The sequence below is a fragment of the Ascaphus truei genome, chromosome 1 (genome assembly GCF_040206685.1).
Source record: "Ascaphus truei isolate aAscTru1 chromosome 1, aAscTru1.hap1, whole genome shotgun sequence".
Taxonomy (NCBI): Eukaryota; Metazoa; Chordata; class Amphibia; order Anura; family Ascaphidae; genus Ascaphus; species Ascaphus truei.
This window is the reverse complement of record NC_134483.1, coordinates 343,026,624-343,038,831: the sequence shown is the minus strand read 5'-3', so window position 1 is coordinate 343,038,831 and position 12,208 is coordinate 343,026,624. Positions and strand designations below refer to the sequence as shown.

The 12,208-nt window shown below is 43.2% G+C and overlaps 1 protein-coding gene across 1 annotated transcript; it reads left to right on the top strand.

Moving 5' to 3' along the window:
• Positions 1-296: 296 nt before the first annotated feature.
• RPL34 (ribosomal protein L34) lies at positions 297-9,252 on the top strand. The gene is made up of 5 exons (XM_075608333.1): positions 297-373; positions 2,896-2,969; positions 3,060-3,159; positions 3,860-3,963; positions 9,121-9,252. The coding sequence occupies exons 2-5, from the start codon at positions 2,905-2,907 to the stop codon at positions 9,203-9,205; spliced, it is 354 nt and encodes a 117-aa protein (XP_075464448.1). The 5' UTR covers positions 297-373; positions 2,896-2,904; the 3' UTR covers positions 9,206-9,252.
• The last annotated feature ends 2,956 nt before the right edge of the window (positions 9,253-12,208 follow it).

The following is a 12,208-nucleotide window of genomic DNA, read 5'->3' as shown; positions in this document are numbered from 1 at the left end:
TAAAAAAAAACAATAACAATAGTTTCAAGAATGTAAATCTGGGAGCTCAATGGTCATATCCCTGGTGTAATTACTGTAATAACAAATGAATTGTTTGCACACTGTTTGTGAGACCTGCTGCATTCTGATTCTAGAACCGGCTCAGACTCTCTGTGACGTCAGGCAGAATGTTTGGAAGACCTTTCCGTACAACATGGCGGCGCCCGCTGCCTCCCTTCTCTAGCCAACCAATGGAGAGTAGACGTCTCTGCTGTGACCGCTTCCGCATGCAGTACGGTGGCTCGAGAAGCAAAGTAGGCGGGTATAGCAAGGCTTCCTCCCCGTGACTACTTCCCCCCCTCCTTCCTTCCTCTTCCGGTGACGGCGGCACCAGGTATGGCCGCTCTTGTCTGTCTCACCCGCTTCCCTTTGCACTCAATCCGTCTCCATCCTTTCCTCTCTTTCACCCCCCGGGGTGGGAGAGGCGGTGGGGTAATGGTCGGGGGTCCCGGGAGGTGGGAGAGAGGTATATTGACGGGGTACATGGTCTGGGGAGGGTGAGAGGAGGCTTCCCGGCTAGGGTCTGCTCTGAGCACAGGCCTGAGACCCTGCAGAGGCTGTGTGCAATGCAATGACTACAGGGTGTACCCGGGGAGCTGGCCTGAACATCCCTTGTGTTATCGTCATTATTGGCAGGTCACTGCAATAGTGTGATAGCCAGTAACGTAAATACAGACACACACCTGATCTCACCCACGCCTCTGCCATTTCTTCCCCTGTAAATGGTGTTACCCTTCTGATTTAATACTGACTAACTTTAAAACTCACCCCACAAATTAAGCGTCCCAATAGCCTGCACTCGTGGCTATTGTCCCACAGTCACTCCTACCAACCATTGTGGCCAAGCACTGCCATCTACTGCACTTATTCCCTCACCTGCTGTCTCTGTAAGTCTCCCAACATACCACTTGGATTGTAAGCTCTTCGGGGCAGGGATTTCCTTTCCTGTTATCTGATTTTGCTACACTTATTGTATTATAATTCCCTGTACTGTATTCTTTGTGAAGTGCTGAGTACACTTTTGGCGCTATATAAACAGACATACAATACAGCACATCATTACTGACTTCACATACTGATGCAAGGCTTATTTCTTAATGTGAACCCCTCTGCAGAGAAAGCTTAATGTAGCCAGTGTATGGTGTTTTATATGTAAATAACTGTACAGTTAGTTTCGGTAAGTAGTAGTTGTTGTAGATGTATAGGGTAGTGGTGTTTTTATTGCCTGGCTGAACAAAGTTCAAGCCAATGGCCTTCTCCTTAGTAGGTACCAAGATGATGTGTTTATAACGTGCTGGTAGTAATGTGTATATATTAAGTCCCAGCACTGGCTTTTTTCTTCCACACCAGTCGCATAATGTGCCACCTTTCTTATAGCCCTGTGCATTGTAAGGCCTGATATTGACGTGTGATACAGGATATCACTTAAGGGGTTTGGTGTCCGTATCCCAAAATGTGCGTGGCCTGTTTAGAAAGCTGCCTATTTATTTATAAAAATGTTTTAGCCGGAAGTAATACATTGAGAGTTACCTCTCGTTTTCAAGTATGTCCTGGGCACAGTTATGCTGACAAATACATGGTTACATTAAGTGAACATTTTATACAAGACATTGCATGCACAGTTAAAGATAATGTTATACCGTATGTAACGGTTACAGACCAGAAATCCATCAGTTCATTATACAGTTGGTGTGTGTGTGTCATCAATATAGATACATGAGGTCTTACTAGTTCCACACTTTCAATATTTTAATTTGACATTTGCCCTGTGTATGCATGCATTCCCCTTCGTTTTAATCCTACATATATTACAGCTGTACCACAGAACGTGGCAATCCTAGGAGAGGCTGCTTATTTGTTGTGAAAAGTCAAAGATCATATTGTGTCTAACGATCAGTCTATACAAGCATAATTTGTAGGTGTTGTGGTAATTCATGAATATCTTTGTGTTAAGTGGCATATTCTCTCAGAGCTTTGTCAGCTTAGTAAAGATAAGTGTGGGTAGTGCAATGTGCCATCTTAGGCTGAGTTCATAGAGACTGCAGCCGTGCGGAGGCGCGCTGAAGGAAAGCGGGTGCTTTCCCTGGCCTTAGTTTGCGCGGCGTCCGGGGGCGGGCCAGTGACGTCACGGAGCTGTTTCGCTCTCATTGTGCGAACCGCTCACGTGACCGGCCCTGCGCTCCCGTGAGCGTAGAAACTAAAATTGAATTGTCTGCTATGCTTCCGCATGCCTGCGGAAGTGTGCGCGAGACCCTGCTAAAGCCGCTCTCATTGCGGCTGCAGGAGTTCACTGCCAAGCGTGAGCACGGCGCTGACCATGCCCGCGGCCTAAGTCTGTCATCTAGTGTCCATTAGGTGAGAGATGGAGAAAACTTTTTTGCTTTTAAAGTAGTGTAAATCTTAAGAATTGGGTGAAGGAGCGGCTCAGTGAGTAAACAAAATATTTGTATTATTATTATTAAAAAACTGACTGGCACTGATTTTGAAGCAGGGGAACCTGGTTCAATTCCCGGTGTCGGCTCCTTGTGACCTTGGGCAAGTCACTTTATCTCCTTGTGCCTCAGGGGCACAAAAAAAGCATAGATTGTAAGCTCCACGGGGCAGGGACCTGTGCCTGCAAAATGTCTCTGTAAAGCGCTACGTAAAACTAGCAGCGCTATACAAGAACAAACAATTATAATTATTATTCCCTTATTTCATGTGGAGGGATGACTTTATCTGAGCTACTTGGTCTGCATTAAAGCAGGGAGGAGTATGAATGCTAGTTTATTTGATAACTTAACCCGCAAATGGATAATTTGACTACTGTGATGCTGTGAAATAATATTGACAGATTTTTTTTTCTCTCCCCTCTAGATATAAAAAATGGTTCAGCGCCTGACATACCGTCGTAGGTTGTCCTACAACACAACCTCTAACAAGACCAGGCTGTAAGTAAATTTCATATTTTATGCCTTAAAAAAGACTCTTCTTTTCTCCTAATGATTTGAAGGGTTTTATTAATTCTGTCTTGTTCTTAGGTCTCGGACACCAGGTAACAGAATTGTGTACCTGTACACCAAGAAGGTTGGCAAGGCACCTAAGTCAGCATGTGGCATCTGCCCAGGGAGACTCCGTGGTGTAAGTGTCGGATGTTTCCCCCTTTTGTTACTTGGGAAATTTATATGGGAGTCTTTTGAAAGCACCGGCACCGGTAACAGCAAGTATCAGTTAGAATCTTCAGTTCATGGTGTGCAGCATTAATCCTGTATTTTGCAGTCTTTTGAAAGCCACATGTATTGGTGTTTTTTGGGGGGGTATCAAAATGGTTATATCAATAGGCGGCTCATCTTGGTTGGTTAAAAAAATGTAATAACTTTTTGTATAAGTAGCTTCATTAGAGGGATTCGATCATCCTTGATAATGTTAATGACGAATGTCTTTTATTGATGAGAATGTATCAAATCTCAATAAAACCATTTTGTTTACCATGGAACTGGTTAAAGTTGAAAAATTATTTTAAAATACTTATACTGGAGTTTATTTTTTTTCAATCCACTACATTTAACCATAGTTTGCTTTGGTCCTTGGTTGAACTACCTTTTTAATAGCAGGAATGGTTCAATATATCTGCCACTCTAATATTGGGTGTATCCAAATATGTACTGAACGAAATCGGCACCAACTCTGGATTATGTATATTTTTGGAACTGCCCTATGTTTTCAGAACTGACACTTAGTATTATTCTTATTCATGCAGATATCCTAATGTTTAAGTCCATTGTCTATCTTCAATGTACTTTGTTTTGTTTTTTTAATCTAATTTTGTTTTTCTATTCAGATTCGCGCTGTTAGGCCTAAAGTACTCATGAGGCTGTCCAAGACCAAAAAGCATGTCAGCAGAGCTTATGGTGGTTCCATGTGTGCAAAATGTGTCCGTGACAGGTAAAATCTTATTCTCTCAAAGGACAAAATGTATCCTTTGTTTTTTTTTTGTTTTTTTTAAGGTGACATATTATGATGCTAGTACAGGACTCCAACTAGTTTTCCAAAGAGGCCAGATCAGAAAACATTTAGCAGTAGAAGAGCCCCTAGCTTATACTGTATTTTAGATACAATTTAACGTGTTTCAACATTTTGCAAGCATTTATAACATCTGTACCATATATATTTACATTAAGATAACTTAGAAGTGAGTATCAGAGTAAAACATTGCACTTAGCTGCCCAAGCAAAGTGTATGAAATTGGCATAAACAAGAGAATCCATGGGCCGCATCCAGACCCTCCGTGGGTCGCCAGAGCCTGGATTTTGGCTGTCTGCAGTGGTAGCTAAATTAGTTTTATTTATTATTCCCTATTCCCAAACTTTCTCTTCTGACCGATCACCAGTGCAATGAGGACGAGCATACGTGCTTAGATCAGCAGCGTATTAATAGATGCAAAATGTATAATATATATTAAAATAAGTGGACGTGTGTCAGAAACTGCATATCCCAAATTAACCCTCATCCCAGATCTGCTGACAAAAGGGGAAAAGCCACGGGCTGCAGGATAGAGCAGCATGAAATATGTTTTGGGGACCACCTGTGGTTGAGACCATGCATTTGAAAACTGTGTTCAGTCAAAATGAGATCATTGCTTCAGTTCCAAAAATGGTACTGAACATGCATGGACTGGATACTGGATACTGATTTACAGCATATTATTTCTATATAAATGTGATGGCAACGGCTCTGAACAGAAATGGAAATGTAGTTTGGTGTGAGTCATCAAACCTGCTTTGCTTTGACGCTGTTGAAGGCAATCTAGAAAGTTTCAAACGGTTGAAAATTTGGAGTCTAGAGCTGATGGGCAACAGATATAGCTTTGATGGCCTTGGTCCAAAAGACAATGACATGTTTTGTTCATAAGCAGCATCTCATTAGATGCTTTTTGGATTACCATAGTTTGGCACTTGCTCTGCTCGGTCCATGTTCATTTTGTTATATTTAGAATATACAGTATTCTAGCTGTCTTTGAAAATACAATTTCTTACACATATATGTGATTAATTTAGTTTCCTGTGATGGTTATGATTTTTACTGTGGTACTTTGCAAAGCTTCCTGCCAGTGCAAGGGGGTGAGAATGACTTAATGAGGTCCATTTGCTATGTAGTCTTAGCTTTTGAACCCGCATGCTTATTTTCGGCACATTTGCAAGAAGTCATGATGCTAATTACAAGGTCACACTGGCCTCCTTGCAGTTTCGTAGGTAGGCAAAAATATCTGCAGCAAGAGACGAACGGCCACAATGCTACATCCAATCACACAGTTTTTTTTTTTTAGTATATTATGTATTTTATCTGTATTTGTACTTCACAAATCCATAAGACAGTATGTTATTGGTAGTGTAGGAGCTACTAAAACAGGTTCAACGTGACGTGGTTGTAGGCTTAAAATATTTTGACCAAAGTATTGAACTAAATGACCCATATTTATGTAGTTTGAATATAGATAAAATACATATTGTACTAAATAATTTTTAGATGGATGTAGCATTGGTGCCTTTTTGTCTCTTGTATACATTTTAGTCACTACCCAGCAGCACTCCAAATGAGAAACTCACCACAGCCAGCTTCACAATACACAATCAGGGACCAAGTTCTCACTGATGAGTGTAAATAGCTAAAATCACTGTCTGAGGGTGTCCACTGATCCATGATCCAGGCTTGGTTGCATAAGCTTTGTAGCAGGTCATATACAAAAAAAGTGTAATCTTCCTAAGGAAGAATCAATCACTCTTAAAGTAAATATATTTTACTAATATTCATTAAAAATGTTTTCCCGTTCTCCAGAGCCACTGAATTCAAGCGTCGCTACTTACTGTATGTTCCTTATTGACTGATTTCATGACTATACAAACACGACAAAGACACATTAAACAATGTAAAACTCATAGAAAGCTTTAGTTAGCCATGGAAAAGTAAAAAAAAAAAAAAAAAGTAACATGTCTGATTTTAATATTTAAGGTGTCAATCTGCTCCATTTAACCTGTGAAACATGACACTCAATTTAGATCACCTTTAACCTAGGTGGCACGGCTTAGTTCAGTAGGAAAATGTAATAGTGAATAGGTACCAAAAAGTGGCAAGTCACTACCCAGAATCCTTGTCTGCAGTGTAACCGCTGCATGACATGATAGTGGGGTGCGTGAAGCAGGTTTGGGGATCTGTGGATAACATGCAAACATACTTGTGGGTATTTTATTTTCGCTTTGTGGAATATTTTTGTCCGACTTTCCTTGCCATATCCTGATTGGGTCTAGTAACTTTCAAATATGAATGGATAGGCAAAGTGCTAGAGAACACTTCTGTGTTTATAATCATGTGGAGGACCACCATACATTCTTAATTCATAAAATTATATTAAACCTTACGACAATGTAAGGCCTTGGCCATGTTGCTTGCTTGCTGAAGCGTGCTCCCGCTCAGCACTGAGCCCCTACAGCCGCAAGCGCGCGGAAACGCAGGTCTTAGGGAAACTAAAAATTCCCCCGCTTGCCGGCGCGACAGGCCGGTCACGTGAGCGGTTCGCCCAATGAGGGCGAACCAGCTTCGTGACGCCACTGGCCCACCCCCGGCCCGACCCCTGACGGCGCGCAGGGCAAGCAACCGCAAGGACAGGGAAAGCACCCGCTTTCCCTGAGCCTCAGCGCGCCTCAGCACGCCAGCGTTAAGCGTGTCCGAGGCCTAAAGAAGCAGCATGTCACAAATCAACTTTCAGCGCCAATCTGCTTAACGCTTTTGGGTGCCTCTGGCCTCGGGCATGGTGCCTCTGGCAGCGCTGATCCGCGCTCCTGCTCTGCCTCGCCTGCTCAAACTGGAGCTTTTTTGTGTCCTGGCAGGCGAGGCAGTGAGCGCGCTTTGGGGGCGGAGCGGGAGGCGGGGCTAGTCCCTTGCTCCCATTGGATGTGAGCGGTCACGTGACCGCTTCCCTGAGCGGCAAATTTTAAATTTGCCTGTCTGCTCAAAATTTCTCTGCCTCCACACGCATGCGGAAGCTGCTGCTAAAGCCGCGCTGATGACAGATGCAGGGGGTAAGTGCATCTGCTCAGCACGGCTCAGCACAGCCCTATCTACTATGTCCCAGGCCTTAGACTTGGCCACTATGGAATGGGGTCTGGGACGCCGGGGCCCCCGTGATGTTGTGGCTACATCATGGCTTTTAAAAGGAGAGATTTGTGTTCTGTGTGAACTGGCACCCAGGGAAACAGGAAAGGGTGACTCCGGATTCGGTGATGTTGTGATCGCGATGTTTGAATGCCATGGCTCCTCTGGCACCCACAGTGTTAAGTGATAGAAAGTCAAAGCCTGCTGGTTGAGAATAATTTTAGGAGATTTAGGTGCCAAGATTTGAGAACTACTGAATAGTTTAACGGAGACTGGAAGAGCTCACTAAAAAAAAACTGCTGAACATGGTATTAGACCCTGAACTTACCTGTATCTTTAGAGAGGGAAAAAAATATTTCTTAAAAGGGCAGTATAATGTAGCATGCAAACATTTATTAACTTATTGATGTACTTATCTATCATGAAACGATTGAAACATCCTTGAAGTTAAAATAGCCTATGAATAATGAACATGTTTCTTAAACCCTACACAGCCTCAAGTGTAGGATTAACAATATTTGATAAGATAATACATTTCTCATGATGTATTCATATTTTTCATCATAGAATATAAACAAGTTACATTTTCACTTAACAGGTGATTTAATTTTTAAGCCCGTTACATGGATAAGGCCTCGGTCCCGCTGCGCTCGTTGGCGCGGGCGGCCATGTCGCGAGTTCCCCACCAGCAGGGGAATCCTCGCGAGCCGGTCCCCCCTGGCGGCACAGCTGACTACACGCTGTGGCGCGTCAGCCGCTAGGAGACACAAGAGAATGGTGTTTCCTAGCGTTGACGCGTCACGTGGTGTGGCTGTGAGCCAATGGGGAGGGGAGGCTTCGGGGAGCGGGGAGGAGTGTGGAGTGAAAGCAGGTGAGTGCCTGTCTGTGTGTGTGTGTGAGTGCCTGCCTGTGTGTGCGCGTGTGTGTGTGTGTATGAGTGCGTGAGTGCCTGCCTGTGTGTGTGTATGAGTGCCTGCGTGTGTGTGTTTAAAGTTACCCTCAGCAGCTCCAGCCCGAGTCCGTGGAGGGAGGGGGGGGGAGAGTAGTGGGTCCCTCCGCTCAAGCCACGCCCCCCTCTCTGTCAAGCCTCCACCTCCCGCTCCCTACAGACCGCATATCGCGGTCTGTGTATCTCAGCGCACCGCCTGTCTGCAGTGCGGGAGCGCTGACTCTGGGAGCGGGGCCTTAGCCTAAGATGTTTGCTTACTGCTACATAACTGTCAATTAAAGTTGTCTCTTACACGCTTTCTTTTGATCTAAGCTACAGCTTTCCCAGAATTGTGGCATTATCTACATTTTTACCTAAAGCCGTAGTCAGCACTAATAGCCGTTTTCAAATGTAATGCTTGAGGAGCGTTAAAGTGACATTGCCTCTTATGTGTTTTTTCTCCCTAGGTTTGAAGCAGAGGGGTCTCTGGAGCTTGAAACGTGCTGATTTCTGCTCCCGGGATCCCCTGCTTCCCGAGATACTTACATCATAGGGGGTGCCGGTAACAGCCCCGACTGGGCACAGAAAATTAATGTTTAACGGTCCCACGGGCCAATAGGAAGCCGCAACACCATGCCTTGCCGGTTCCTATTGGGCCGTGTGACCTTTTAAATCCGAGATACCGGCATCACCTTTAGAGGTGAGTATCTCGGGGAGCAGGGGGTCCCCTGAGCTGAAATTAACACTGACCCCCTGCTTCCAACCTATAAATATGTTTTTGTTTTTTTTGTTTGTTTGTTTTTTTTAAAGGCAATGGTCCTTAAAGGGGTGTAAAATATAAAGTGTCTGTCCGAATGGTTAAAATGGAGCCAGAGCTCCAGAGCTGTCTAATGATTACCCGAACATCTTTATAAAAAAAAAATACAACTGTTCATTTCTTGGTGGTATACCCTTCATAGTTATACACCGTTGTTTATTGCATCAAGGTTTGTGGTAAAGTTATAATACGATTCTTTTCTTTACAGAATTAAGCGGGCATTCCTCATTGAGGAGCAGAAGATTGTTGTGAAAGTGTTGAAGGCTCAAGCACAGAGCCAGAAGACAAAGTAACGTCTTATTTGTATTGCCCACATCAAAATAAACAGGTTCCAGTTGTATTTTGTTTTGTGTTGAATATTCTTACTACTGTAACCAACTTCTGCTATGAAGCCACTTTTTAATGGGGAATACCCCCCCCCCCCCCAAAAAAAACAACTAAAATATTAGCCATGCAATAGTTTTTAAATTCGTTCAATAGGTGCGTATAAATCCAGTGCCGCACCAATACATTTTGAAACCACATTGGGTATTTGCACTGCATAATTGTTCTTTTTTTTCCCCCCCACATTTTCATCATCTGTGATACGTCTCATGGTATTGTAGTGAAGTTTGTATATGTCCCTTACACCAAGGGGCTCAAGTCCTCAAACGCCCTCCCCCCCCTCTCTCTCAATCAGAGGCTCAGTCTTTGACTGGGCCTCTGAACCCACCTGTGCTGAAGCTTGGATATTCTGAAAACCTGACCTGTTGAGGAGGGCTTGAGGACTGGAGTTAAGCACTCCTCCCTTGCACCATAAACACATTGAAAGCATTCAGGCGCAACACCATTTTACTGTTTATTGTTTAAGAAGGGACGTGTTTATTGTTTAAGAAGGGACGTGTGCAAATGACACGTTGCAGTGATTCATAGTCTGCAGTAATGCCAACTACAAGAAGTTTGTAGGAAAGTTCCTGTGCCGCCTGTAATGATGCCTGACGATAATGTAGATCTATTCCACTGCTAACTAGCCCATCGGCAAGACTGGTGCTCTAAAGCAGGGGGGGGGAGCAATCTTTTTCCCCTGCGCGGCCCCCCATTTACCTTGATTCAGGCGTTGTGACGTCACGTGACTGCCGCGTTGCCATGGCGACTCGTCACCAGGAGCATCTGAATCAAGGTAAGTAAGGTTTACAGAGGCCCTGCAGCTCCCCCAGCATTAATGTAAATGCCTTGAGGAAGCGCGAGGGGGGCCTCTGTAATCCCTGCACCCCGCGCAGCGAGTCTCACGCCCCCCACTTTGCGCACCGCTGCTCTAAAGGTATAGTCCCAACTTGGCAACATGAGTCAGACATGCAACAAAGTGAAGGCACTCGGTCTGTGCTGCGCTTATCATTTTCACCGGTACGCCTTTCCAATTGGTTTATTGGATTTTATGCTTTGGACAAACGGAAAAACAAACATTGAACGCATTGCTTTTGTAAGCAGAATGCTTGCGCAAGTCCAACGTCGGTGATCTGTTTTAAGTTCTAAAGTATCCAGAAGAAAAACAATAGCCACCCGAGTCTTGGGAAACAAAATTTGTTGCTACATCAATGTCATAAATAGGTGTCTATGGATGAAACGGGGATAGTAAAAACAAGCAAGTATTCTCCTTATAGGAAATATAACTCAAATAGCATCAATCTGTAGATCATGCTACAACTTTAATGACTCGGCACCATGTCCCTCGTCACAAGCCATCAGAAGAGAATTGTAGTTCTGAATTGAAAGAGCTGCAGTTATTGTGGGAATGTGTTTGATTCTTAAATTGGATGAACGGTTATCTGGCAACCGTTGTGTAGTAGCGCTCCATATTGATTCATCTTAATTTTGAAAGAAGGACCCAAACACAAGCTGAATATTTGGAGAAAATGTTTTACGGTGGCATTCCCTCATAGGATCCAAGTATACTAATTTCAATGATATGTTGGACACTTTGGGAGTCCCAGGACATAGAGTACATCATGGTGTCTGGCACTCCAGGGGCCACATGACTTAGTGGCCAAGTCATGCCCTTTTTCAGTGCTGGTTCTCCAAGGCAGGTTGCGGTCTGCTCCTATGGAACATCGGGTGCGATCTGAGACACAGGAAGGTGGAAGAGGACACAATCATGATTTGCCGGTTGGGCCGTCGTGCTCCGGTAAGGTAACCAAAGGGTTTACAAATTGTGGCCCTTATTTTATATAGTAGGAAGTAGAAGTCAATGGAATTTGTAGGTGACAATACCCCTGCTGGCTGCTTCAGATTATATGGAATAAGACCCAAATTATGGTCTCGGTAAAGAAAACACTTGATTAACAAAAACTCCCCAAAAGCAAATGTTTGTTAATACATGTGATCTGGTGCTGAAGTCACGCTTAACAATGTTCATTGTTCAGCATGCTGGCTTCAGTGCATTAGGTTTTATGCCAGAAATATAAAGGTCATGGAGTACCATACGTCTTCAGTAGAAGGCACTTTAGAGTAGCATAGAATGCGAGAGTAGTACTGCAGAATATATTGAGTTGTAGTGTCATAATTGTGTGAACATGTTCACTCAATCATAATCTTCCAAAGAATAAAACATTTTTTTTTATCTGTTTCAGAAATGTCATTGGAGCAAAAGGTATGACTTTGAGGTGTTTGATAAGCAAGGTTAAAGAAAAGGAGCACTCGCAATACATGTCGATACTGCACATCAGTCCAAACTTAGATTAAGTGGTTATCAATACTTAATCCTAGAGAAACAGCACTCCAGTTTGGAAGGAATACTGCAACCTTTTTTTATTTTATTTTTTTACTGCTAAAACATTTTGTTATCACAGTGTTGCAGTATTTCTTCAAAGGTAGAAGCATGTTTATTTGTCGTGATACAATTAGCATGATATTTGATTCAAATTGGTTTACAGGTTGCTTAGAAACTTTCCAAACCATCAGTTGAGCAATTTGATTTTTGTAGTACTGTATACATATAGTAACTATCATCAATACCTCAACCAGTATAATTAGCTGAAGTTCTGATAATTACCACATAAAGCAGCAGAAAGAGAACTGCTCTGAATATTCTCTGCTCCATCAAACTGAAGTATACGGTTTTACACACTGGCCTTTTCAAAGTGACTATTTTGGCTAGTCTATACTGGACACCTAACAAGCTCCTTATGAACTCCCAAAATAACCACAACATATATATAAGCATATGAGTGTCACAGAGTAGTGCTACTGAGCATGGCAATATATATTTAAAACCAGAGACAGAACATAAAACACAGACAAAGCTCAGTTTTAGCACATCC